The 27,504-nt window shown below is 39.2% G+C and overlaps 1 protein-coding gene across 2 annotated transcripts in view; it reads left to right on the top strand.

Annotated features, from left to right (window-relative positions):
* The window catches only part of LOC140947517 (allene oxide synthase-lipoxygenase protein-like), a 114,394-nt gene extending 97,801 nt beyond the window's left edge, over positions 1 to 16,593 (top strand). For both annotated transcript variants that reach the window (XM_073396646.1, XM_073396645.1), the window contains exons 2-12: positions 6,359 to 6,392; positions 7,180 to 7,256; positions 7,628 to 8,055; positions 8,500 to 8,688; positions 10,526 to 11,004; positions 11,357 to 11,623; positions 11,842 to 12,332; positions 12,685 to 12,939; positions 14,272 to 14,558; positions 14,867 to 15,311; positions 15,907 to 16,593. In XM_073396646.1, the coding sequence (XP_073252747.1) occupies positions 6,386 to 6,392; positions 7,180 to 7,256; positions 7,628 to 8,055; positions 8,500 to 8,688; positions 10,526 to 11,004; positions 11,357 to 11,623; positions 11,842 to 12,332; positions 12,685 to 12,939; positions 14,272 to 14,558; positions 14,867 to 15,311; positions 15,907 to 16,086 (3,105 nt within the window). In that variant the 5' untranslated portion in view covers positions 6,359 to 6,385 and the 3' untranslated portion in view covers positions 16,087 to 16,593. The remainder of the gene's footprint in view (positions 1 to 6,358; positions 6,393 to 7,179; positions 7,257 to 7,627; positions 8,056 to 8,499; positions 8,689 to 10,525; positions 11,005 to 11,356; positions 11,624 to 11,841; positions 12,333 to 12,684; positions 12,940 to 14,271; positions 14,559 to 14,866; positions 15,312 to 15,906) is intronic.
* Positions 16,594 to 27,504: the final 10,911 nt, after the last annotated feature.

Here is a 27,504-nt window from a genome sequence, read left to right as displayed (position 1 = left end):
ATGCAGTGTGTTTGGTTAACGGCCAGGAGATAATTGCAGCTCTTTCCCAGTTTCTATAGGGCGAACAAAGAGGTCAGATAATTTACAGATAATCTTCAAAAATTGTGATTGATTTTAAGAGCAACAGCATTTTTCATTCCAATAAGACATGATTCGTTTCTCTGACAGGTCAACTGTCATCTCTTAAGCTTGAAATCGAGACATACGCATTAGATTATACGAATTGCAAATATAAGCAAAATGCTATGACAACATTATAAAGTAAGGAGAGAATGAGTGATTAACAAGAAGACTATAAAGATATGCTTCGTTCTGTTTGAAAACTTAACTAATTTTCCGCATTCCCTCGCCTCACTTAAAACTTTGCGGTCACATGAGGACGGGAAGTTTATGTTCCCTCAACTATTGTTCAATATTTGATTCGTACTTAATGATCCGTTCTTTTTGAACTCAAGCCAAAAAAAAAAGCTATTTGTACAATGCAAAATGCTAAGAATAACCAATTTTAAACCAAAAATTGCACCACGTAAATATAAAACTGGTCAAAACTGTTTTGCAGTTACAGTCAAGTCCCTTTATAGCGGACTCTGTAGGGACCTCGAGTTACTGTCCTCTTTAGGGGGAGTCCGTAATAGGGAGACTTTATTTCAGTCAAACGTTTGTAATTTGTTTTTTTGCCTGGGATTGAGGTGCTATCCGTTCTATCTGGGTGTCCGTAATAGCGGGGTGTCCGCAAGGCGAGAGTTGACTGTAAGATGCAATTGAGTACGAGGTTTCCTTTTCCTCATTTCAATTCAATTCAATTTTATTCACACTTCTATCAATATTTACATCATACAATGGTGCAGCTCATTCGTAGGTCGAACGGACACCAACCTGTAATGTTGTTACAATAGTTTTTTTTTTCTTTCTCAATAGTAATTTTCTATACTTATTATAAATTCAAACCTATATTTGATTTCAGTCTTTCAGGTTTATTTAGCCCGCGAACGACAGACGTTTCTCCTCGCTCATCTGAGGAGAGTTTCGCGAGGAGGAACGTCTGCGACTCAGCGACAGAAATTCCATACTAATGACGTAAATCAATGTTTACATAATAAGTTCGGTAGTCATAAGGTTCCAAATGCAAATTTGTTCAATTTTAAGCTTCTCCTGATCGATTTTGGTGAAGTGTTGTGTTCATCTGCGAATGAGCTCCAGAAAAACTCAAATGCTACTTTTAGAAAAGACTATATTCCACAAATATTGACTGTTTTGTTAGAGATTCATCGCGTTTATATTCAGATTATTGTTATTATTATTTGTCTACTGCTATCCAGACATTTCGGAAATTTTGTTTGCCGAACGACAGAATTGTTTTCTTTTGCGGAAAAATGTTTGGTAGTGAATCTTAGGCTTTGTTCACCGACACGAAAAGCTATCTGATACACAGTAGTATGAACAGCAACTGCCCGGAAGTGGAAAAAAGGTTTTCAGCGTACACATCGAGCATCGTGCCGTAGCGGTTGGCCGAGAGGGTTTGGGAACTCAATTCCAGCTCTCACTCCTGACTATTTACTTCCATTTCAGTGGTTTCCAGTCCTCACTCCTACTTATTCACTTTTGTTACCGTCGGAAGAGGTGTTCACACTGCACCAAAGTATGGCAGAACGTGTTTTCCAATCGTTGCACCATCAGTCTCTGCTAGGTTGGCTTCCTGCTTGTACTTCCAATTCTAAGCTTCTGGATGGATTATGCCTTGTTTGTTCTTTTTTTGGAATAAGGTTGGGGCAAATGATGTTGCATATACAACAGTTTTGCACTTACTTTCAATAGAATGGGGTTGGGGTAATCGTCTTGTACAGGAGGTGGTTCAATTTCGAGAGTGGCGATTCGCTCAGTCACAGAAATCGGGCCGAAATCGCCGTTCTTATGATTGTGTGTACGGAAGCCCAATCCGGTAGGGTTTTCGTGCTGGCGCAACAGCTATCCGGTATAGATTGAACATAGCCGACTTACTTTTATCGGCTGCAACGTTATATGGGGAAAATATAACAGAGACAAGTAAAAAATTACACTGGGCATAAAAAATAATCCCGCGCTAACTACGCATACAATTCGTTCTCAAATGACAATGATAATGATAATGACAATGGCGATACTTTTCAATGTCATCAGTCAAAAGCATATCCACGTTATAGCCCCTTCATCAACCATCTGAGTGATAAATAACCCAAACAATAATTTGCTGAAATGATTTCTACCAAGAATTTTGAGCAACAAGCGCTCAGTCTCTAGATATTGACCTGGCCTGGCTTTAAAGACAACTTGATACCATTCTTTACATAGGCACCAGACTTTCTAAAAGTCATTCGCTTCTCATTTCCGGTTCGGGTAGTTAGCCCCCGCGCGAAGGACTTTTATCCCCTGCAGCGCGCCAAATTTACGGGAGGAATTTTCCTCCTGTAGGTTTATCCAATTACGAACGGTTTTACTGATGCGCCGTCAATCGAACCCGATCATGCCACATGAAACGTGACTTGAACTGCTCTGATCCAAATTCAATTTAACTGCGTATTTTTGCGGGCTGTATTTCGATTTAGTTTTATCGCCTGTATTTAAATACCTATACTACTACATGAGAAATTTCTGCAATTTGATAGGCTTAGAGCAGTGGTATTTCACCTTAATTTGAAATACCTACATGTGAAAATTACAAACCTTCTATGGGTAGTAGTATAAACAATTAATAACATGATTTGTACTTGATATTTGGCATAAATACCACTCGTGATATTTCAAAATTGTCTCAAATTTCACTCGCCTAATGGCTCGTGAAATTACGTATAACAATTTTGAAATATCACGCGTGGTATTTATGCCAAATATCACTACAAATCATGTTATTACCTATACAAATACAAATACAAATACAAATACAAATAATAATAATAATAATAATAATAATAATAATAATAATAATAATAGTAATAATAATCACCTTAATTTTAACAACGGTTATAAGGCACAGTACCTCAACTGAATAATTAGTGGCCCCCTATAAAACAAAAATTAAGTAACCAAAAATACATATCGTTAAAGAAAAGAACAACATCATTGCTGTTCATATCAAATCTGTGGTGAAATTCAGTCGACATAAATGTACAATTATTTGATTATTATACGTCTATTAAGAAAACTACAGCTTGCTTAAGTACGTCTTAAGTTGTCAAAACAAGAGTTAGACCGGTAAGCAAAGATATCAACAAAAAAAGCTACGTTATGGTACATTGTAATAACCATATATAAAGTACATAGCCTCTAACGCGCATAATGGTAACATTTAACCATGCCACACAACTTAAATGTTGTTAAGAATATGGCCTTCACAGCAGTTGTTTGAACACTCCCCTCCCCCACCCCCAAAGTTTTACAAACATGCTTCATAAACATTAATTCAGGGTTGTCACTAAGATTTCAACAATATCCGGTCTCTTTATGGGTATGTAACGCTATCTAAACTCACGTACACTGAAGCAAATCAAGCGCGCGGGTGGTATTAATTCGCTGTAGTTTGCAAGGAAAGGGAAGGTTTGGAAGGATACAAAGACATTTAGTACATATAATAAGGACACAAGGTACAGGGAAAACAAATGTTTTAGAGCAGATTATGTATAAATACTAAACAGGCTAGATGTTTGGTGTAGATTTTGAACACCATTAGCTGTGTCGTGTCTGAGCACTGTTCGTTTTACGCTCTTATTTAAACCTCTCTTCAACGGCCAATTAACCTCCCGACGACGGCTAGTTTTTTCAGTGACTGATGAAAAACTCAAGGATGACCATAGCAATTTGGGAAGCTAACTGCTCAGCGGGCACAGTTCAGTGATCATAAACTTAGCACAATATAATCCTCCCCGGTGGGCAGAGGGGGGGGGGGGGGGGGGTACTTCGTTATAAGAGGCAAATGGCGGATGTGCCGCTGGATGGGGTCGCATTTTAACGAATGGAAGACTACAATGGGGTCGCATTTTCAATACTAGAATGAGGTCGCACATTTTCTGATTGTTGGGTAATTCAATTCCTCATACTTATGGTTAGCAAACGTACCAGAGTGTTTGTACTGTAGGTGATAAGTAAAGTGTTCTTCATTCAATATAAGGTACATACATAAGTAACTAAGTTGAGATCGAGACAATTACATGTTTTCCCCAAAGTGTCTAAGGTGGGGTCTATAATTGGCAACAGAAAATACTATAATGGAATAGGGGCACTGAGAGGCCGTCGGCACATACCCAGCGTGTTTTTAGAAATAACTTCATGCCCTAAGTTCTAAAACCATGTATATGTTTAAAGCTCAGAATATCGGATTACCCTTCGGTTCAAAACGAGGAACCGGATGTGATTTTAGACCCTTAAAATGTAGACAAAATTTTAGCGTGACATCCTCAAAATTTTTAAAAAATAAAATTGAAATAAAATAAAACCAATGAAAAATGTTAAATATCAGTTCTACTCGCAATTAAATCAAGCACATAATTATTACCATAAGATTTCTGGGTTGGATAAATCTTGAACAGGTAGCCTAGCCAGGCTCGCGAATAATATTCAAATCGAGCTCTTTTTGTAGCCTGTCTCGGGCCCCGAAAAAGCGGTTTAGTGGCGGACGCGAAGCGAACGAACTTAATACCAGTCGTTCATGGCCGTATCGCCAAGAACATATAACACTAAAGCTTCCGCTTTTAACAGAGAGGAACGATGGCCACTTGTGTAGCCTGAGTTGTCGGAAAGATTGTTTTTCTCGGGTTCCATTTTTTACGGCAGAGCTTCCACGAGAGATGAGCGAGCGATTTTCGCGAAGGGATTTCAAATCTTCTCGCGGCGTCCACCAATAAGCTTAACAGGACATGCCCACTTTTCCCTCCATCTACGCCGGCTATGAACCATTAGTCTGACTAGTGAAAGCGGTCTCAACTAAAGAAAATAGGCTCTTTGTCTTTCTCGCAGTCATTAAGCACTCGTGGTAGGCTCTGAGGAAAATTTCCGTAAAGAAAATAATAAATAAGAATAAAAAATAATAATAAACGACAAGGGGAATTTGTTACTGTCACGCAAACATGGTTTCGTCCTCTGAGCCCCACGTAAACCAAGCATTACAGACTTGCGATCTATTCAGAGTGACTGAACACAGCTTCTCTAGAACTGATCTATCCTTTTGCTGTTCATTGTAACGTCTTTATAATGAAGAGCTATGCAGTCAAAAAGCTTTTAAAGAGAAAAATGCAAGGACATGCTTAAAAGAAGTTCAATAGCATTTAGTCTTCGAAATGTCATGTGGTCTAAGTGCGCGCATAAGTGCTGAGCATGCGTCGTCCTTAGGAAGCAAAAGGAGAGCGCTTGTTTTGTTGACATCCTTAAGGAATGTAAATAAACGACAATATCGTTAAATCTACTCAATAAGATTTGACGAAATTTGGTTCATATAAAAAATTAATTCATTGAAAGCCTCAAAACAAAATTTGAAACTTTCCTTCACTTACTTTCGAAAGTGTCACGTAGCTAGCTTTTTCTTTTATTTGTTTGGTCAAGCACCCCGCTTTGACTATTCCTACCCGGTATCTCAATCAAAAAGTATTTTAGATCAGGGTACAAACTTTCTAGATCCTCTCGCCTTTTATCTTTGTTTTAAGCTAAAATTTTAAAAAAAGGAAAGAACTGAAGAAAGAAAGAAATAAATAAAGAAATTTTTACAAGACCGAATCATTCAAAGGAAATAATGGTTTTATTATTGGTTTACAATAATCAGCAAAATATTAAAAGTTACACCTAACGGAAACCAAGAAAGTCTGGATTCCACGCTTTGGATTCTGGATTCTAGGTAATGGATTTCGGATTCTTTGCCAATGGAACATGGATTCTGGATTCCAATCGTTAGTTGGATTCTGTATTCCATAAGCTGTATTCCGGATTCCAAAGCCCAGGATTTCTAAGAAATCATCCTTGATTCTAGACCGATGATGCTTGGTTGTGACCTTGTAGGAGGTCCGCGGTTTATTCCTGAGACCTTATCATGGCTGATATCATCCTTTTAGCTGCATTCAAGAAATTTAGGATACGGCAAGAAAATTTACCCTTCAAACAGTTTATCAAAACTCGAGCTTTTGTATCCTCCTTGATCTTTTCAATCTTTTAGTCCCCTCAAATATCCTTCCTCATACTTGATAGTTAATAAATATTGTTCATTAAATTATCATTGTACTCATTGTCAATGTATAATAACGTATTGTTGTTGTTATTATTATTATTATTATTATTATTATTATTATTGTTGTTATCATTATTACTTATTCTACTTTTTTGTTTTTGCTTTTTTTTTTAGAGGAGGGCCCAGTAAACCAAGATCAAGATGTCTTGTAAGCCTTTTAAACCATTTAATGTTTTATAAAGCACCAGTCTATTAAAAGTCAAAGTGAAAACAAAGAAAACATCTTTTCCTTAGGGAAAATCCTACAATTTGTCATTTTGAATTGGATGTACTTGCAATTATTTGACGAATTAGGTTTATTTATGGTGTTGTGGAAAACGGATCCCTATTAAATGAACATACACGTAGTATAGCGAAGATCCATGTTTTTCCGCATATGCAACGGGGACACTGTTGTTTTTTGTTGTTGTTTGTCTTAAATGTTTAGGGCTCAAAAATCCCCTTCTTATAAATTGTTTACTAGTTACAATTTGATAACAAACATTTTTCCAAAAATTGTTGAATATTGGTTTCTTATGATAACAGGTGAGGGTAGGCCAGATTTAACAAGCAATTTATGACCAAGAATACAAACTAAGCCTTTTCTCTTTCCAGAATTGTAAAACAGCATCAAAAGTAGTGTAATGTTAATGTTATTGTAAAATCGCTAGTTATAAATGTTATTTGTAAAAGTCAGAATTTCTAGTAAAATCTTTAAAGTTGGTGGTCATTCTGAATGATTTTCCTTTCCCCACCACATCACACAATTTTATGTCGTCAAAGCCCGTTTGAGTTAAAACCCATGAGGTTCCAAGCCCTCGCCCACCGGACCACGGTTACCACACTCAATTAACGTCACCTTCCTATGGTTTTCACGTAGATGAAAGTTGCGCTTGGTTTTTATGTGTTTTGTTTTAATCCCTTTAACATACTTTTAAAAATGTTTTTTTTTTCAGGGAACATTGGATATGAGGTTTACAAAGGTATTATGGGAGAAGAATTGTTCAAAAAGAAGATTGAAGAGTTTGAAAAGGTAATTAAGCCTTGTTTATTTTAATAAGAAAACTGTAAGAAAGTGTGACAGTTAAATAAACAACTATTGTTAGAGGGCTACCAAAGAGAGAGTCTCAAAACTAACGACACATAAATAAATGATAACAATTGGTGACGGTGATCATCTTCTGAAAGGTAAAGTCGCTGCCAAGCTATATGGAAAATTCCCTCTTTTACTATAATACCTTACTCTACTTTACTCTGCGTTTTCAAGTGGCTTTTTTAAATTTTCATGCCTGTTAACATGTATTCTGGTTTGTTTGTAGCTTTCACCAGTCAATTATGTACAGTTATTTCACGGACAGCATAACGCAGTAATTCACTCTTTGTTTGCCATTTACCTCTTTTCAGCCTCTCCCATCGCCTGGACTTTTCGATTCTGCAAGAATAGCTTTTGAAACGAAAAAACTCCAGATGATTTTTGGGTTGAAGCCTATAATTAAGGGACAGAGGGGTACGCACCCAGGTGGCGTCGGGAGCGAAGGCATCGCCACAATAGTCTCTGATCCCAAGTTTCCTGCTTGTGAATTCTTCACCCCTGGCCATCTTTATCCAGTCTGCTTGCGTCACTCCACTAGCCAGTCCATAGATGACGCAGAGATCGACATCTTCGGCGGAGCGTTGAGATTTGCTGGAAGTGAAGATGAAGAAAGCCCATTGGATCTTGTCCTGGGTACTGGAGAGATGACTCCGCTGTGGAGCACTAAAGCAGTTATGGAGGCTGTGAAAGGTCGAGTTTCAGGAGATTTGAAAACTTACCTTCTACTAAGTCCAGATCAGTAAGTAATAAGAAAAATATGTCAGTTCTATAAGTAGATCTTTAGTAGCTGCGAGACTCTTTCGCGCTTATGTCCTTTAGTCTACGAATAGCTTTGAGCATTTGTGGGGAAATTTCGGTAAAACGTTTTTCAACAAATATTACTGGTATTGTTTTGACACCCAAAATAGGAGTGGGATTTAGTTGTGCCCTTAAAAAAAAAAAGAAAAAAAAAAAAAGGAAATTTTTCGCGTTCCTTCTGGTGGAGGCGTGGCATTGGTAATCCACATGCAACAATGGTACAGGATATTTTTGGTCGTTTCAGTAAAACTGAGAAAAGTTAATAATACCTTGGCAGGTTTTAGTTGTTGTTGTTTTTTTTTCGAAACATTTCACCGGAAATACCGGGTTTTTTATACAAATGGTAAGCGCTCAGTGATATTTTTTTTGTTCTTGCAAAACGTAGTCTTAAAGCCAACATGGATGGTCTCCGCCAAAAACCTGATTCATTTTACCACCTGCGGTATCATTCTCAAGTGATCTTCGATTTTAAAGCGTTTGATGGCGTCAAACGTTATGCAAGATTTCGACTGATCGCAGCTGACGGATCACCGGAGACGGGTTTGTTATCTGAAGAGGTCCAGTGGCATCCTTGGTGAGTTTATAAAACACCATAGACCTCTAGCGATATCCTAAAAATTTATTCAGCTGTTTATTCTTTCTCGCAGCAAGCATTTGAAAATTTGGCCTCATTCAAAGTGTCCTAATGCCGTAGTACTTATAGCCTTAAATTCAGATCAGCTTATTTAAACCCATGTTTTTTTCGACAGCCTGTGTATTCTCGGTTTTCACATGACGTCACTATAATTCAAACTAAGAAACTATTGCTTCTTCTGAGTTTCTACTTTCGTGTGGTATTAGAGCACCATAAAACCTTCATACAAACAAATTTTCGGTTCAAAAGGGTTCTTTGTTTTGCGATACAGGACGCTTGAATTTCTAGGCTTTTGCGTGACGCGTCATTTAGCCGGTGGCCGGGAAAGCTCTTATGTGGGTTAAAAACATTACGGGTTTTTGGAGATTTTGCTATCTAATCATTCCTTGTCGTAGAATAAATATTACTTTAATCCTTATGAGTTTCTCAAGCGAAAAATTCACCCATAATTAGGAAAACTCAAAAACAGATATTGTTTTCCGGCGGCCATATTTGTGCCCCTGAAAGGGACACAAACATGGCGTCTCCATACAAAGCTTTATAAATTTGGGTAAAACGTTTTTCCGAATATCTCGCATATGAACTGTTGCATAGACCTGATTCTTGGCAAGGCTTTTTGTGTATTTATCTCCTTTCATTTCCCGGATTCTAGACGTTCTGTATTAAAAGGTTTCCGTTTTTATTTCTGGTTCCTCACGTGAGTGAAAACCGAGAATATGTTGTGGTTCAATTTATCCTTGGTTTAAATTTTGGTCTCCTTTGTTTTTAATTATGGTAATGAATGATAATGAGTTTGAAACAAAGGATTAATGAAATTTGTACCAAGGATATAATTGACCCACAACATATACACCCTTCTCCTCTCCTCTCCCGCAATAGGACGGGAGATCAAAGAAGACAGCAAACCCTGTGTGACAAGGGTGACCACAGTTTTGTTTGAAGAAAAAAATTGCCCCAAACCGAAAAACCCAAACCCCAAACAGATCTTTTTTGTAAAAGACCAGAAAACATTAATGTTAACGGCGAAACACGCAAATAATAACCTTGTCACGTTTGTCACGCACAAGCCTTTTACCGTCCTCTTCTTCCTACCTATTGAGTATGGAAAGACGGCGTCTCTATCCCTTATGACTTATTATTTTATTGATTGATTGATTGATTGATTTTTATTTTGAGGGGATGGGGCGGCTGTACACAGACTATATTTCGTCGGAAATTGTACAAGTAAATACACAGTGTGCAAAGGATAATTTTTACATGTAGGTGAACTGACGTATACTCTCACCATGGCAACAGAGACATCTCGGATTGGATTAAGCTTCACGTATATGGAAAACGTGCTAAACTTTAAACTCCTTGAAGCTTGACTTATGGTACTGCTTTGTGTCATTTTCTGTGGGCAAGAGGATTAAAAGTAAAGCCCAAGACCCTCCTCTATAACGCAGTCTTCGCCCTGTCCGGGACCTCCCTCATACTCAGTGACGCACTCTTTTTCAGTAGAAAAATCGATCAATCTAAGTGAAACGCTCGCAACTGATAAAAATGAATAAGTATAAATAGAAACTATAGAAAGACCGATGTGTCTTTACCCTGGTTGCGAGATTATTTCTCTCTCTTTCCTTATTCTTAAATGTTTTATCCGTTCACAGGGGTTATTCTTTTATCTATTCGAGAAGGGACCCCCGGAGCCAGGGTCTTTGTAGGAAATGAATAGTTATGTTGAAGTATGACTTAATGAGCATACTTTAACATGTTCATTGCTCCCCGTCGAAAATAGGGATAATCAAAGATTGCCGACCGATACCATGCCCCTAGATTACCTTAAACTTGAGTATAAAGAGCGAATTAACAAGGGACCTATTGAGTACAAACTCCAAGTGCAACTCCACGAAGCTAAGCCCGATGACTCGCATCTGATACTTCATATCGGGAGGAGATGGGATGAGAGTTCACATCCATGGCTGGATGTGGCTGACCTTAAAATGACGACGCTGCTGTCTCCAAAAGCAACGGAGCGTCTAAAGTACATTTATTACCACCTTCCACCCTCTATCGACTTGTTGCCAGCCCAGTCTGCTGACGATCCCAATGTTATTCTTCATGTGCGCCAGTCGGTGTACGCTTGGTCTCAGAAGCTGCGCTCCACGAGATCAAATAAGAAAGTCCCAGATCATATGGCCTCGTATCTCATCCGGGTGGAAACTGGGAGCCAGTCAGGGGCTAGTACAGATGCTTCGATAACTGCCTGCCTGATAGGTAAACCCATCCATTTCTTGTAATTTTTACTATAAGGAGGTTTTAAGGCGCATTTGGTCCGAGGTTTGTAAAAACTTGCGACAAAATGTATCTGGACAACATCATCAGTCATAAACACGCAAAAAAGATTAATAACAACAGCAACAACGTTAACAAAGAAAAGTAAAGTTTAAACCAAGTATCAAAGAGAACCACAACATACATTATACTTTGGGTTGGCTGGAGATTGCAATAAACCCTTCCCAAATGTTATATGACATGCTTCTGTAAGATGACAAAGATGCCTTCAAGTATTTAACTTAGGCCTTAGTACATACTTTTTTTACCTCTTTTTTTTCCCCCCATTTCGTAGGAACCAAAGGGAAAACAGATATGATTAACTTAGACAACTGGGGCAATGACTTTGAAAGAGGAGATGTTAATGAATATTCAGTAGAGGCCATGGATGTTGGTGAGGTCTTGATGATCCATCTTCACAACAGTGGTGGCGGCTGGTGGTACAAAAATCCTGATTGGTTTGTAAACAGAATCTCAGTGATAAGTTCCAGTCAGCAAAATCCGTTCGAGTTTCCTTGTTATCGCTGGGTGTTGTCGGATTTGGTTGTATTTGAAGGAAAAGGTAACAAGACCTTGGTTTTACCGGAATATTGATATTTATCAATATAAAGTGGTAATGCGCGACTGGAGACGCAGTCGCCCATTACCACCGTTCTGGACGTTTTATACGTTTAGCACTTAATTGGACTCGAAATCTAAAATATTTCCATCTTTTTATTGTTACTTCTGAGAGGTTAATGCATAAGCCTCGCTTTCTCGCTCTCCCTCTCTTTCTCTTAGCTATTCTTCCATTCCAAGATCAACCAGAAGTTGTGAAAAATCAACGAAAGCTAGAATTGCAACAGCGCCAAGAGAACTACAAGTGGGGAACATTTGCGGGCTGGGAAGGCCTTCCGAGACATCTAGAAGCTGCCCAGCACTCTGAAATCCCAAGAGATTCACAGTTCTCACAAGAGGCCAGAAATTCCATTGATGACGATAAAAGGAAGGCTGTTATAGATCTTGGTCTTGCTCACCTGTCAACGGTCTTCGAATGCTGGGATAACTTTGACGACTTTCAAAAGATTGTCAGTTGTTTCTATGGAGGAGGAGAAAAACTTGTTGAAGGCGACCGATGGATGACCGACAGTGTATACGGATCGATGTTTCTGAATGGTTGCAATCCAAATGTAGTTGAGCGTTGTGAGAAATTACCAAGCCATTTTCCAGTTACTGATGAGCAGGTGAAGGGTGCTCTCGACAGCGGGCTATCGTTGGAACAGGAAATGAAGGTATGACAATGGCACATCCAGTGTAGATAATAGAATCCTTTACATTCCAAGACGAGTACGACTACAAGTAGAGATTTTCTCAGTGCTAACTCAATAGTCTAACGTAAACCAACGTCATTTTGGCGGGAAAAAGTGGTAGCCGTCGTCATTCTACTACGAGTTTTAGCGAGATATCGAAGTGACGGAAACACTGACAAGATATCAAATTTTAGAAGTTTTATCATTTTGCGATCTGGAGAGCGCGTAACCTCCTTCACTAAAGATAACAGTGCTAACTTTTCTAGTGAAAAATGGTAAAATGAAGCTTTCTGGGAGGTCTAAATATCCACTTTGTTTTCTGTTACGGAAATAGGAAGGTCACGTATACATCGTGGATTACAAAGTGCTGGAAGGTATTGATGCGCCGTCGGGGGAAGGGGAAACCATCTACACTGCACATCCCCTCGGACTCTTTTACGTGAAACGCTCTGGGGACCTGGTTCCTATTGCAATTCAGTTGTTTCAGCAACCCAGTGATACCAACCCAATATGGACCCCTGGTGATTCCAAATATGATTGGCTGTTAGCAAAGATGTGGCTTCGGTACGCTGACTTTAAAGTACAGCAGGTTTGTAGTTGAAAAATAGGATCAAGTTAGGTTTCTGAGAAACTGCCCACCTACCCCTCCCCTAAGCCAACATTTTTCCCTAAGTGAGAAGTAAGTGTTAATGTTAGCTTAGGGTGGGGGTAAGGGGGGGGGGAATAGGCGAGCAGTTTCCCAGAAACCTAAATTGGTCCGAAATATATGTGAAGAGGATATCGCAGCTACATAATATACCCAGGATGGATGAAGATGAAATAATTAATTCATGAATTTAATATTGAAACTGCGTGATGAAGAAATAAATGTTAAACAGAAGATCACCGCAGCTTCAGACCCGACTTATTTAGTTGCGAAACGAAAGCGTGAAAAATTCAGGCCTGCTTGGATTCCAACCGTCTGATCTCTGCGACACCGGTGCCACGCTTTACTGAGCCAATTGGGAGCTGGTCATTGAATTGGTTCGTTATAAACCTGTGAAAGATAAAGACGAAATAACGAATATATATATTTCATATATTGGAACTGCGGGGTAAAGAAATAATGCAAAGGATATAATCGTAGTTAAAGACACAATGGTAGCTGGTTAGTAAATGTCCAAGCCTCCTTTAATGTAGGCAACAAAGTAGTGTAGTAGGGATGTTTTACGCCCCTTTTTTGCGCAGGAATCTCATTAGCGTGATCAAGAAGGAGGAGGTGGTGGAGGGAGAGGAGGAAGAGGAGGAGGAGGAGGAGGGAAAACAATAAAAAGACGGCAACCAACCAGAATGCTTCGTCAAAGGAGACAGCCAATGAGCGTCTTTCTAATTCCGGTCAACTAATCAAAACAACTATGACATCATAGTACCCCGGAATACATATGACATCATCTTCCGAAAATAACTAAAACCTGTCAAACCGGTTATACCAACCATGACCGCCACAAGATAAAAATAGAACATGACATCATTGATAAACCCGTCAAACTGGATATACTTAATGAGATTCCACCGCAAGTTAATGAGATACCAAAGCATTTTATTCATGAGATCAAGACAATAGCCTATGACGTCACCTAGTTAATGTGTTCCGGCGCACGCTAATGAGATTCCTGCGCAAAAAAGAGGCGTAAAACATCCCTCCTACACTACTCAACAATTTAATTTCGCTCAAAAATAGTCGAGTAACCTAGCACTAGTTACTGTAAAACTAAACAGCCTGTGAGCAAGCTCTCCTTCTCGAGAGAACACGCAAGCGAGTGGCAAGCAGTAAAACGTATGAATAAAAATAAATTAAGTCTTGTGTTTATAACAGAGTAGACAGGAAATTTCAGTAGTAGTAGTGCTATCAAACGTTCTCAACTGTTTCATTTTTCCGAAGGCAAACACTCATGGTCTTCAGACCCATATGGTTATGGAGCCATTTGCCGTGGCGGCATGGCGCCAATTGCCCTCAGTTCACCCTGTCTTTAAAATCCTCTTCCCTCATCTTCGCACCGTGATGGCCATTAACAATTTCATCAGGCATAACCTTGGTAACAAGCAAGACGTGATGCAGCTTTTGAGGAAGGGCTACAAGTCATTTAAGTTTAGCATGCTTTCACTGCCTGAAGTTCTTTCCAAGAAAGGAGTGGACGATGCTACTAAACTACCCAAGTATTTTTACAGGTGAGAGGAGTATTTTTTATGACAGACAAAACTTGCACCGATATTGCATAGTCCAAGGATGTAAGACTTAAGTTCGTCTGAAGGAGTTTGAATCGATAAACACGTTCTATCCGTCTGCGTCAGATAGTGATCTCTGATTGGTTCAGACAAACTTAGCTTAATTTAGGTCGACCCAAATTACAATCTGGTTTGTCTCAGGAAAAGTTCAACATTTGGCCTTGGCCTATTAAGTAACATAGAAGTGCTTCACTTACTTTCCTTTCAACGATTAAACTATATTTGAATTATATTTATCATTCTATTCTCAGAGATGACGCTCTTCGCTTATGGAAGGCAATTTTAGCTTTTATCCAAGAAGTCATTGTCATACACTACAAGACAGATAATGATGTTGTCAAGGACACTGAGCTTCAAGCCTGGTTACAAGATACACAGGAAAATGGCTTTCCTCTTGGAGAAGGAGGCATCGAGGGTGATCACGATCTTCCAAAAAACCTTGCAACAATCGACCAACTTGTTCACGTTCTTACCTGCATAGTATTCACGTGCTCGTGCCAGCATGCTGCAGTGAACTTTGGACTTATGGATGTTGCAGGTTTTATTCCCAACACTCCTCATCTGATGCGTCGCCCGCCTCCAACCAAAAAAAACGAAGCTTCTCTGGAATCCATCATGAAGACGCTCCCAAACAAGTCTCAGGCTGCCCATCAAATTGCTTTCTTGTATGTGACAACTAAATTTGCCGAAGATGAGGTAAGCCACTGAACCCTTGTTCAAACATTACTAGTAAATACGTTACTTCCGGCCTATAGAGAATGTGTTGAGAGATCTCTTTTTTGGACATTGAACATGATCTCTCCCTCGTGTTCCGATAATTTGCTCACTATGCAAGAGGTAGACTGCAAAACAGTCAAACTAAAGGTCTGGACCGAGGCTGAAAACAGAGAGCGAGACTGGGCAGAGACCCTAAAAATACTCTCGCCTCACACGCCTTAGGGGCATGCGAGGCTCGCTCGCCTCGCGCGTAAGACTTACGCCCCACTTTACCGATTTCTTTACTGATTTTGAGAAAAAAACCGACTGTTTTGCAGTGTATGTAAGACGTTACCTAGATACCTTTCCTCCAGAGGAAGTGACTTTAACAATTCGTGATCTTCAGTATTCGAACATTTAAGCACCGACGATCCTTTACTTTCTGGCTCAGTTTCTTTGTCCAGTTTTCTAGGGTTTCTTCTCATAACGGAAGAATTAAACGGAGCTGATGGAATTCTACGACAATATAGTTAAATGACTATGAAATTTCTCGAAAGAGAGACTGTTATTGTTTTCTCTCTCTTTTATTTTTCAGCGTTTCCTTGGAGACAGCACCCACAGTCTTTTGACGGGCGATGAAGCAGAAGCTGCAATTTGTCGTTTCCAGGCCTCTCTCCAGAAAATATCAGATTCAATCAAGGCTCGCAATGAATCGTTGGAGTTGCCTTACATCAATCTGTTACCTGAGCGAATCCCCGATAGCATTGCTATCTAAATGAAACAAAGGAATCAGGGGTTATGTTTGACTCCTTTCTCGTAAAAACTAAGGCGAAGAATAATCAAAATGATCTGAATAGTTGAAAAACTAGAGAAGCTATCCAGACCATTATTTTGGTTTGTTGTCTGGGTAACGTTACCGACAGGAAAAATCATTTTCCCTATATTTGTATAACCGTGTTATGGCTTTTAAGGTTAAGTTCGATGGGTGTCTTTCCTGGTTTATATTCTTATATTAAGGTCAGAGCTAGCGGAGTAGGGTGAAGCATATCTTTGTGCACAGTGTGACAAGCATTTTCTTGGCAAATTGCGTAGTTTTTAAAGTGGCAGTTTGATGGGAGTCTGCCTTGGTTTTCTGACTAGTTCATGTTCTTCAGTATATTGGTGAAAATATGAGTAGGATTAAGCATATCTTGGTGTAAAGTCTGATACAAGCATTTTAATGATAATTTGCATAATTTCTAAAGTGAAGTGTAATAAGGGAAATAATTCCATTTCTAATAAAGTAGTTTGCTGTAGCATCGAATCTTTCGTTTCTTGCTTTTATTTCACTTATCGTAAGAAATTCGGTTGAAAATTTCTAATATTAATCGGTATATTCCAAACGAGCCACACAATTCAAAATTGGCCAAATCTGGAAGAAGAAGAAGAAGAAGAAGAAGAAAAAAAAAATTCCAAATGCCCTACCCTCTACCTTCCCATGCTTTTTCTTAAACGGACATACGTCTCTATGTATTTCGTATTCTAAATCGAAAAAACCTCATAGAGAGTGCGCTGCAATACTCCTTTCTTTGCCAAGTAAAAACCAATTAAAGAGATTCACAAAGTTTTCGTTTCGTTATCGGCATGGCAACAAAGACGTAAATTTAACAAACCACCAGCTTAACGCTGTGTATTGTCCCATTTAAGCCTATTCAGACCAGGTGGGCTTTTGGTGGGCTTTTCCTCAAATTTATCTGGCAACCTGTTGAAAATCATCCTGACGTCTTCGTCAGTATTGATGTTGCCATAGCAACCGAGCTTGAGCACAGGTACAATTTTCCACCACGATTTCCTTGATTTAAACGGGTTTTAAGTAAAGCGCAATGCATTAAACTAATTCAAAATGGTGGATCCAAGATGGCGGATGGTTCCAGTTCCTTCTTTACTAAAAAAACTACCGGTACGTCATCAGGACATCATGCACTCAATCAAGCTACGCCCAGATGTTGCAAATAATGGGTACATTACTCTGTGTAATTTTGGTGGCCATAGATTGAGCGGTTTTAAAGTTAGAGAGGGGGACTCGGAAGCCTTCCCCCGGCCCCCGTCACAGGAAGCTAAAAAAAAAAAAAAAACGATCTAAATAGGATTAATGTTAAGACGGACAGCACTTTTACATCACTTAGCGCTGTTCCCAAAGGCGTCCACCTCATAGAGGCTTTTAATTAAACTGTACCTATAAGTGAGTCTGTAATTGTAATTCAAATGACTTGTTAAGTAAAGCGTTATGACAACGTATGCAGAAAAAGCATTCTCGCACGTAACACACCTAAAAATTTGACCTCTGGTTTCCTCATCTTCGATAAACTTAAAGAACTGTTATCAATCTGGTAGATGTGAATTTAGTTAAAGGGGAGGTATTATTCAGGGAAAACTGGGATTATCTAAAGTACAGTACAGACCCACAGTATAAGAACCTAGAGATTTAAGAACCTACAGGCTGAAATTTGACATTTAAATACCCAAAATATAAGACCCCGTTCAGCCGGGCAAATTAGAATACGTCCTTATACAAAAAAAAATCACTCCAATTTCGATTGTCAAAATTCTGAATTTTAAATGTGTGAGAAACGTCTGACGAAAAGTTATTGTGTAAATGTTTTCTTTGATTTAACGTTTGTTTGGTCTTTCACTAGAAATATTTCTTCCATAAAGGTACAGTGCAAAAACGGAAACAAAAAAAATGGAAACTTGACAGCGTCACGGAAATTGTGGACATTTTCTGATAAGTTAATACGACAGGATTTTCTTTCACATTTTTCTTCTTGTTTCTACTACACTTCCCTCACAAGTGCCGGTTTTTTTCAACTTAATAACATTTTCCGAATCCCACATCGTCATCACCAAATCCCAAAACTCTTTCATAATTATTATCCTAATCTTGCCCACATTTTGCCTTAGAATGCCGAATCCCGACCTTTCGTTTTTTTTTTTCTTTGTTAGATGAACTATATTAACTTTCTTTTAAACTAAGCCGGCTTAGAAAATTTTTTCCTAAGGAACTGTTGAGGCCAATGGGGATTAAAAATAAGCCGTATTATTTCAGCCAAAAAAGTTGAAGAATGATCATAAGTCGGCTTTAGATGTAAGGAGGCCTTCCGGGATCAAACGTACAGCACACCCGGTGTGAAAGCCCTAAGCTAGGCGGACACAAATGCAATTTTTTGACCCGAAAAGGTACTCGATCCCTATAATGGCTTATACGGTGAGGGCCCACCTAAAAGAGATACCTTCAGGCTTTTACATGAAAGGGTAGGGATTTCAGTAGTTGACGTATTTGGAAGGGTAAACTAATCTGTCATTTTGGGCAGTAAAAGGAGCCAAAAGGGCTAACAGACGCATTTTATGGCGGTGAAAAAGTTAAGAAAACGTTCTCGTTTTGTGATTCATTCATATTTCAAATACAGTGCTATTACACTTCTTACACAAGTTTAAGGGGATGCATCGTTCTAAGGGACGGACAATTATTTTTTTGACAGGGGTGGGGGAGTTTGAAATAAATTGTTTGAAGAGGCTGTAAACACTGAAAAAGTGCAAGAAAAAAAAAAGGGTTGCAGGAACTGACGGAGACACACACACAAAAATCGTTTGCAGCAGAAGCCGCATCCATATATATAAAAAAAATATATTTGCATGTGAAAATTTTCCACTTTCCCTCTCTCCCCCGTCAAAAAATAATGGTCCGTCCCCCCAAATTAAGGATGAAGCTGCGCGAAGGCCAAAAAGGCGCCATTTTGCCATCCTTGATTTGGGGGGTGGGTCTAGGCTTTCCATTTATCTTGTCCAAGATTTTAGGTATGAAAAAGTAGCACCATTTGTCAGTAGAGGGTGACAAAAATTGTATATTAAAAGGTAAAGGGTTGAACCTCGAGTCGTTGGTTTTCAGTTGGAGCCTCCCCCTACAAAACTGAATAATTTAGTGCCCCTCCTCCCTGGAGTAGGGTCACTTATGAACTACGCCTTAACAAAGTGTGAGTCAAATTTGTTCATATTCAAATATCCAAATGGTTCTGATTCTAGATAAGTAATAACAGAAGTGACGAAAGAACTTCGGCGATAAATTAAAAATGGTAACGCATTTTCTGAATTCTAAAACTGATTTGAGCACGTGATACATTTCTTTGAAAAACGCTCGTTCCTTTTTATACTGCAATTAAACTTATCTGGCCTTACTTGTCCTTCATGTTCGCTAACCAAAGCTTAGTACGTAGGTGTTGTTCCAGCCCGCAAGTAGTTCCCCGCAAGCCTACCTCCTGACTCTCTTTTTAGGCTTCTTAGGGATGGTACACGATATTAAGCACAATCTCTGCTGGAGCCTATCTTTTTTAAGTACTTTGCAAACGGCATTCATGAAAAACAGGTCTTAGTTAGGTTAGCTGTAGATATTCTTGCATATCGTTTAGGGTAGTTAGGTTTATTTCAAAAACTTTTTTTATACTCCTGGTGGATTATACCGTGTTTAAATAAAGAATTTTTCTGTTCTGTTCTATTTTATCCGGTTTTCGTATTATTCCCCCTGGTAGCTAAAGTTTGTTTGTGTGTGTGTGTGTGTGGGGGGGGGGGGGGGGGGGAAAGGGAGGGGAGGGGGGAGGAGGGTTACTTAATAAAGTTCATACGGGAAGGCTTCGACCCTTAGTCGTTTCTATACCATTTTTGACAGAAAGGGTACCCTATTCGTATACCTTCCAAAGACAAATGATACCTTTCATATAACTACTAGTTTAGAACTTGACTCGATCCATTTTAACTGCTGTAAAAGCACTGTCTTTCAAATACGAATGAATCACGTTTTCTTCACTTTTTCAAGGCCATAAAATACGTACATATGTTAGCCCTTTTGGGCCTTTTTATCGACCGAAATGACATATTTCCCTTCCCTTTAATGTACTTGAACAAGTGAAATCCCTAACCCTTCAATATACCTAAAGCCTGAAAAATGTAACCCTTCCGGGCAGAGCCTTCCCGTATAGGCCATTATAGGGATTCCCCCTGGATTTTTGCACTTCCATTTATAAATTGTTGTTTTTCACGTTAAACCTCTGTTTTGTCGAAAAATGACCAAAAAACGATCATGCTTCGTATTTCCTTCAGTATCATCAGTTGATATCTTTTGTTTTAGAGATGAAAATTTTAAATTTGGTAAAAGGTACATGACTGAGAATATTTTTAGAAATAATATCAGATCAGCCTTAACCAAAAAAAAATTAATGTGGAACTCACCATGGCATAGCCCCCGGCTTCAAGTAACTTAAGCCAGTTTTAATTCAAATCTCGTCATGCACTGATTACTCTTAGTTGAATTACAGGTTGGAACAATCGTTTTCCCCCATTCAAATCCCCCGGAGGCCCGGGAACTCCCTTATATAAGCCATATAGGTATGTTCCGCTCCAAAGGGTGTGGTTTTCGTCGAGAGGGTGATGGGTTCCTGGTTTTTGTGTTGTTTCGGTTCTGAAAACGGGTTTAGAATTTACTCATTTTGCTCATTTTCTTGGTTTGGTATTCGGGGGAACTACAATACGGGAGTGTAGGAAAGTATTTTTAGTTTCAACGCCAAATGAACATAAGGACCCGGAAAGAATATTATGCGAATTCGAAATGGATTCATAGAAATCTTTTTGTTGGAGTTCTAATCTAACTTATGCTGACATAATTTATTAGTGGCCAAGTCTGAAAACGGGTATGGATTTTATATTTTAGAGGCCGCAAGGTCTGAAAACGGGTAGCGAAAAATGAAATTTTTTTTGGAAAACTGGGCGGCACAACCCCACCACTATAGGATTATTCCTCCCCCCCCCGGACAAGTCCTAATATTTCGAAGGTCTATGAAGCAAAAGCGCCGATGTGCATATTTCGCGCGCTTGCCTGTTTTCTTTAGGCGGCACTATGTACGTGGGTTGTGTAAGGGCAAGTACTATATCCTGCTTAATGTAATGGATTGTTAATGTTTGACATGCAGCTAGAAAACAGATCAGTTATACGTTCAAAGGCACGCCGCTTGCTTTAGTATTTCAGGCGTAATCTGATAGGAAGTCTTTAATATATAATATTGCTCGAAGATCAGAAGCACGTTTTTCGGGAGACTCATAAGAATCGCTGTCACCTCTCTTAGTCGTGGATCGACTTTCGTTGTTTTTTTCAGTTTCGTTATTCAGCATCGGCGGAACTCGCTCAACAACGATGAATTCCAGACACCTCTTTGTTCTCTTGCTCACGTGGATTATTTGTAGCAGCATTATTGTTTGTGTAGAGGCACGGGTTAGTACCTTGTGGCCATACAGAGAAAGGAGATGGAGACAAACGCGACGGAGAGAACGAGTGCCTTCCCCCAAGAATAAACTACTTAAACAGTCTAAATTCAGGGTATGTATGAACTGCTAAATGTTCCTAGTTGAGGGCGACATGATCCTCCTGAAGCATGGTTCTTCATTGGAGATACGAATATCTTATTTCAAAAAGATAGACCAGGGATTTTACGTACGTTTCCTTTCCACACGATGAGTCGGGGTGGGAGAAACTCACAAGGACGATATGATGGGGTAAGGAAATCCTGGGCTCCAAATATCAGGGGCTCTCAACATCAATTCTCGGAAAATTTATGTGTGGAAGACGATTTAAGATCCAGAGTTTTTGGAACATTTGTTGTAACTTTCTTGATTGCCAGCCTCTCCTAGGATTTTCGACCATCTAAAAAATGGTATAATTGCCCTAAAAAGGTCACCTAGAATTTTCAGGAGCCTTTTTCCTATCCTGGCTGAAGTTTTCGAAAAGGTAAGTTTTGATCTCTATAATTTTCGAATCATTAGACTTTCAGCTAGGAAATCCGAACAGATGAAAAATTTTTAGGGGATAGAAATATGCCTATATCTACCGTTTAAATGCTAAAATACGTTCAACAATGTTATTAGACATTCATTATTAGACTTAGTGCCGTTTTTCTCATTATTTTTGTTGTTGTTATCATAAAATTGCTTAAGCTCTAGAGGATGTTGTACCGACATTAATATTACACCAAAGGAGCGAGCCATAGCCAATGGTCCCTTAGGTTAGTTCTCCTCCTTCAACTTTCCAATACCTTCCTTAAGATCCTTGCTGCTTCCAACAATGCTGTTTTCTGCAGCAAACCCGTATTCATGGAAATCCCCAGCTTGTCAGGCAAGTATTCAATCTTTTGGTTACTGCACCGAGTGCACCAACCACTACCGGTACCACTTCCACACGTCTCATAGCCCATAATTTTCTAATCTCTATCTTCAGATCTTGGCATTTCTCAATCTTTGCACTCTCCTTTTCATAAACTCTGTGATCCCATGGCCAAGCAACATCCATGATAATTGACTTGTTACTCTCTTTCTCAACAACAACAATGTCAGGTCTTGTGGCCTCAATAATATGGTCACATTGGATAGTCATGTCCCACGCATATTTCACTTTCCTCTACCCCACCAGGTTGGCAAAAAAATAAAAAAAATGAAACAATAAAAAAAAAGTTGTTGTTATTGTTATTGTTATTTTGATTTTTTTTTCTGGCTTTTGTTTTGTTTTTGTTTTTGTTTTGTTTTTGATTTTGTTTTTTTTGTTTTTCTTTTTAAAAATAATCCAATCTCTTGTAAATTGCCTATAAAAGAATTTGCTCATGCTTTTAGCTGTGCGTATATCGAGTTATGGATGCACTTGGGAAGTTTGGAGAGCACTCAAGAAGCTAGAGTTGCACTCGGCTATCGCCTCGTGCAACTCTTACGCATCTTTCGTGCTCTCCAAACTTCCCGCGTGCATCCATAACTCGATATACGAACGCTAAGCATGAACAAATTCTTAAATACGTAGCGAGATTTACAATTGTACTTTTAAAAACACAAGTAAAGTTTCCATTATTATTATTATCATCATTGTTACTTAAATGACTGACTGGTTGATTTTTTTAGCATAAGCGAGCAGTGGAGGAAGATGATGATGACACTGAGTGTAATCACGCGTGGAGGTTAAAGGCCCGTCCAAAATGAACTGGCTAAGGCCACCCCACCGTTCACATACATTGCAACGGTTTCCATATCTGCAAGTCCAGCGTCCTATACATTGCTGTTCTACCAAGGAAGGCCTACGGTGATTTCTGTGACCATACAAAGTCATCACGAAATAACACTATTGTATTTTCTGGAGTTTGCGCAAGTGGACGGAGTCAATTTTTGTTGTGGTCGTTGTTGTTTTTTTCTTTTATTTGTAGCTGAAGCAGTATAAGTAGGTGGGCTATGATCGTCCCAGTGAGGAATGATAATAACAACAACAACAATAATAATAATAATAATAATAATAATAATAATAATAATAATTATTATTATTATTATCATTATTATTATTTTTTAGTTATCAATAACGTTATTGTTATTATCAATATCAGTGTTCCTATTTTTGGCAGCAGCAGTAAGAGTAGCAATATTTAATCAATTATTTAACATCATTTACTTGGCGTACGCTTTGCCCTTTGTTCATTAATATGTATCAGCTTTTAATTTTTGTTTATCCGTTTCAAAGTTATTAATGATCAAGGCCAGCCCGGTTACCTTGACACCCAGAACAACCTGGGGGGAGGGGGGGGGGAGTTGGGAGTCGCAACCACCAAGTTCCCACCCCCCTCGCCTCCCTTTTATGTCCGAGGTTTAGTTTGAGGCCGGGAAAATCAAAAGTAAAGATTTAATGGCGTGAACAGATAACACTCTTTAGGATAGTTCAGATTTAAGCAGATGATTTGTTTCTCGTGTACCTGGGCTTTTGTGGTAGCCCAACCGAAGGAAATGATACCGGGAACACACGGCCAACTAGGCTAAAAGTGATTTATGTCGCGCCATCTGTGGCAAAATCCTTTTTAATACCCTGTTTCAGTATCGAGACCCTCAAAGACCATACTCTGTATATCGGCTGGCGTAATGCCTAACTAATTGTAGCTCATATAATTTCATGGAAGTACGGAAGGCCTGAATTTGGCAGGGAGGATGTGAAATTTTCATCTTTCATCATCAGCCATCTTTCATTATTGAGTCAAATTATTTGTCCATCATTTGTAACAATATTCTCAAAAACTCACTGGCAAAATCACTTTCATCGATGCTCTACTGGGCTTTTCAATGGAGATATCCGATTATTCATCCTAAATGGTCGAGAATTTATAGAAACAGCTGAAAATTTAAGTCCGATTTGCAATCTCCTATAAACTGGGGAAAAATACGCAGCCAATCGTGTTTATTCTGGTCCGTGCTATGAAAACATTATGTGTGCGTTTTTTGCGTAGGAATAATATTAACCAGTACGTTTCCTGTTTTGTAAAAGGGTTATGTTCCACGATACCGTGATTTAGCCCATAAAACGAGCTTCCGATCGTGAAATATATGATCGCATTAACGTCAATAGCTTTGTTTTGGTGTAGTATTAACATTACGATGATAAGGACTTTATCTGTTATGTTAACACTATTAAATAAAGCTACAGGGTCAAATTTGGTCAAATCTGTGTAGGACAAATAAACGGAAATTGATGACCAGCCGCCAACGTAAGATCCCGTGGGCAGTAAACAAGTTTTTTTTACCGAGAAGGCTCCGCCACGCGTCCAAACTTCCTACCCTGGCCTTTTAGAAACCATTTTTGACACAGAAAATGTAGCCCTTGCGTAGCTGACTGAAATGCATCTGAAGCCCTTTTGGGCCTTTTTACAGACCGAAATGACAGAATTCGGTACCCTTTCATATACTTCAACTATCGAAATCCCTACCCTTTCATATCTGCCTGAAACTTTGTACTCCTTTCGAGATTAGGAGCCTCCCCTGACAGGCAATTTTAGGGTGTCCACCGGGAGTAAGAGTCACAAGGAATACAAATTTTTATCCTCGCTACCTAATGACGCCACAGTTTACTTGCGCATCACCGGATCGATTTCTGTTTTGTTGACTTAGCAGTTGTGTTTCTTTGAGAATCTTTTAGCCCGTTACGTGACAAAAGCTCCTTTAGATTATAGGATTGATTTTGAATGGCCGATTGGTCTTGATAATGCTTTTCAGGTTCAGCCGTTAAACTCAGTCTTAACCCTTAGAACGGACTATGTTTTGCTTCCTGCGACTTGGGGAAGGGAATGTCCGCAAGCTCCCCTCTCTAATTTTCTTGTAATTAATCGTAAAGCCCACCCGCGCCTATTAATGATACGCTTATGAGTGACATCTTGCATTGCCGATTTCGCCATTGAGTAGCTGATTGCCCGGACAATTGATAGGCAATATCTAACAACGGCACAATGAAGTTGGTACCATGATGAAGCCTACGCCGCAATATAAATTCATGTATCATGCACCACGATCCCATGGTGGAGTAAATTTCTGTTCCGTGTCTGTAGCCTGCGCTGCGAGTAGCTGGACGTCACGTCAACCGTCTTTGACGCAGTCTTCTGGCCAAAGAACAATCTCTGTGGAGGGTCTATCCGGTTTTAGATTATATTACAGCATTAAAAGCGGGTCCGAAGGCTTTATTTTAAAACAAACGATTTTAAAAGAGTCTTAATTGCGTCATCCAAGTGATTTTCGAATTGCATTGGGTCAGGTGGACAAGGTGGAATACAGAGTGCAGAAAATGAGGAGTGACGAAACTTTGGATCGGTGAAAAAAGCGGAGTGGTAAAAAATGCGAAGTGTGGTGGAAAGCGAGAAATACTAATAATGAATTAAAGCTTGTAGAACGCTTAAAACAAGAAGCGCTATTCCTCGTTTTCCACTCTTCGCAATTTCCGCGTTTTTCACCCTGCATTTTCTACCGCATTTCTCATTTACCACACTCTTAGTTTCTATTTTCTATCGCACTCTGAATTTTCAACACTCTGATCGACAATTTTCTCCCAAACTCCTCATTTTATACCACATTCTTCATTTTCCGCACTTTGCATTTTCTACCTCAGTCTTACTTTTTCCACACTCTGCATTTTCTTCCACATTCCTCATTTTCCACACTCTGCATTTGCTTAGCCGCAATCCTCATTTACCATAATTGCGAATCCCCATTTTCCGACTACCGCAGTCCTCATTTTCCATACCGCACTTCTCACTTTTCAACACTCCACATTTACTATTAAGAGCCTGAGAATACAGCCGTCACTCATCGCACCTCGCCGCGAAACGTCCCAAGCGGCGAAGGGCAAGGACAGACGACGAATTTGCAGGAAACAGTTTATTCCGCACTCCTCATGTTCTTCCCCACACGGTATTCTCTACCCAACCCAGTCAGCACTGCATCCGACCGGTCGCCTTGAGCAAGTAACGTTTGTTTACCACAGGGGCATCTAGTCTCGCACTGATTGGCAAGATTATGACGCAAATCTTTTAAATGGCTCAGTCGTCACGTCTGGGTCAAATTAAATTCTTATGCCAAGTGTTTTTGTAAAGCTATTTAAAAATGATACCCTGTAAATTCCGCGTGACGCGCTGAGAGCAGAGATGTTCAAATAAAACCGCTTGTTTGTTATTAATGAACATAACATAAACCCTACGTGGGTCGCCTACTAACATAACTGCTGTCTCGTAGGAAGAGCATCCTGTCAATAATGTTGTTCTAGCCGAGGAATAACTTCTATCGTTTTTATTGAGCACCAGCAGAAACGCAACGATGAATTCCAGACATCTTTTTACCCTCATGCTTTTGTGGATTATTTGTAGCAGCATTATTTGTGCAGAGGCAAGGGAGTGTAATTTATGGCCACTCAGGTTTAGGAGGAGATGGAAGCGACAGAGGGGAGACAGAATGGTGGCCCCAAAGAAATTCAGGGTATGTTCGTGATTAAAGACATGTTAAATGTTCTCAGTCGAAGAATGATGCACTTAGTAACATGCCGCAGAAACTCCGTACCATCTCTTGACCAGCTCTGTATACTAGCCCTTGTGTAAGAGCTGGCTCGCAGGCTAACCTGCCTTATGCTATACCTTATTACATGAAATTTTGGTGACACGTTAATTCAGCGATTTTGAAAAATCCTCATTTACTGAAACTTTAATTTTATTGGCAATTTTTCGTAAATTTTGGAACATAATTTAAAAATTACTTAATTTCCGCTATTTCACGAACTAAAACTTTGGCGATTTAAGGTATATTCAAAACTTTTACGACGACAATAAAACATTTACGTGAT

The sequence above is a fragment of the Porites lutea genome, chromosome 9 (assembly GCF_958299795.1).
Source record: "Porites lutea chromosome 9, jaPorLute2.1, whole genome shotgun sequence".
In the NCBI taxonomy this organism is placed as follows: Eukaryota; Metazoa; Cnidaria; class Anthozoa; order Scleractinia; family Poritidae; genus Porites; species Porites lutea.
Note: the sequence above shows the minus strand (reverse complement) of the source record. Positions and strands in the feature narration are given on the sequence as shown.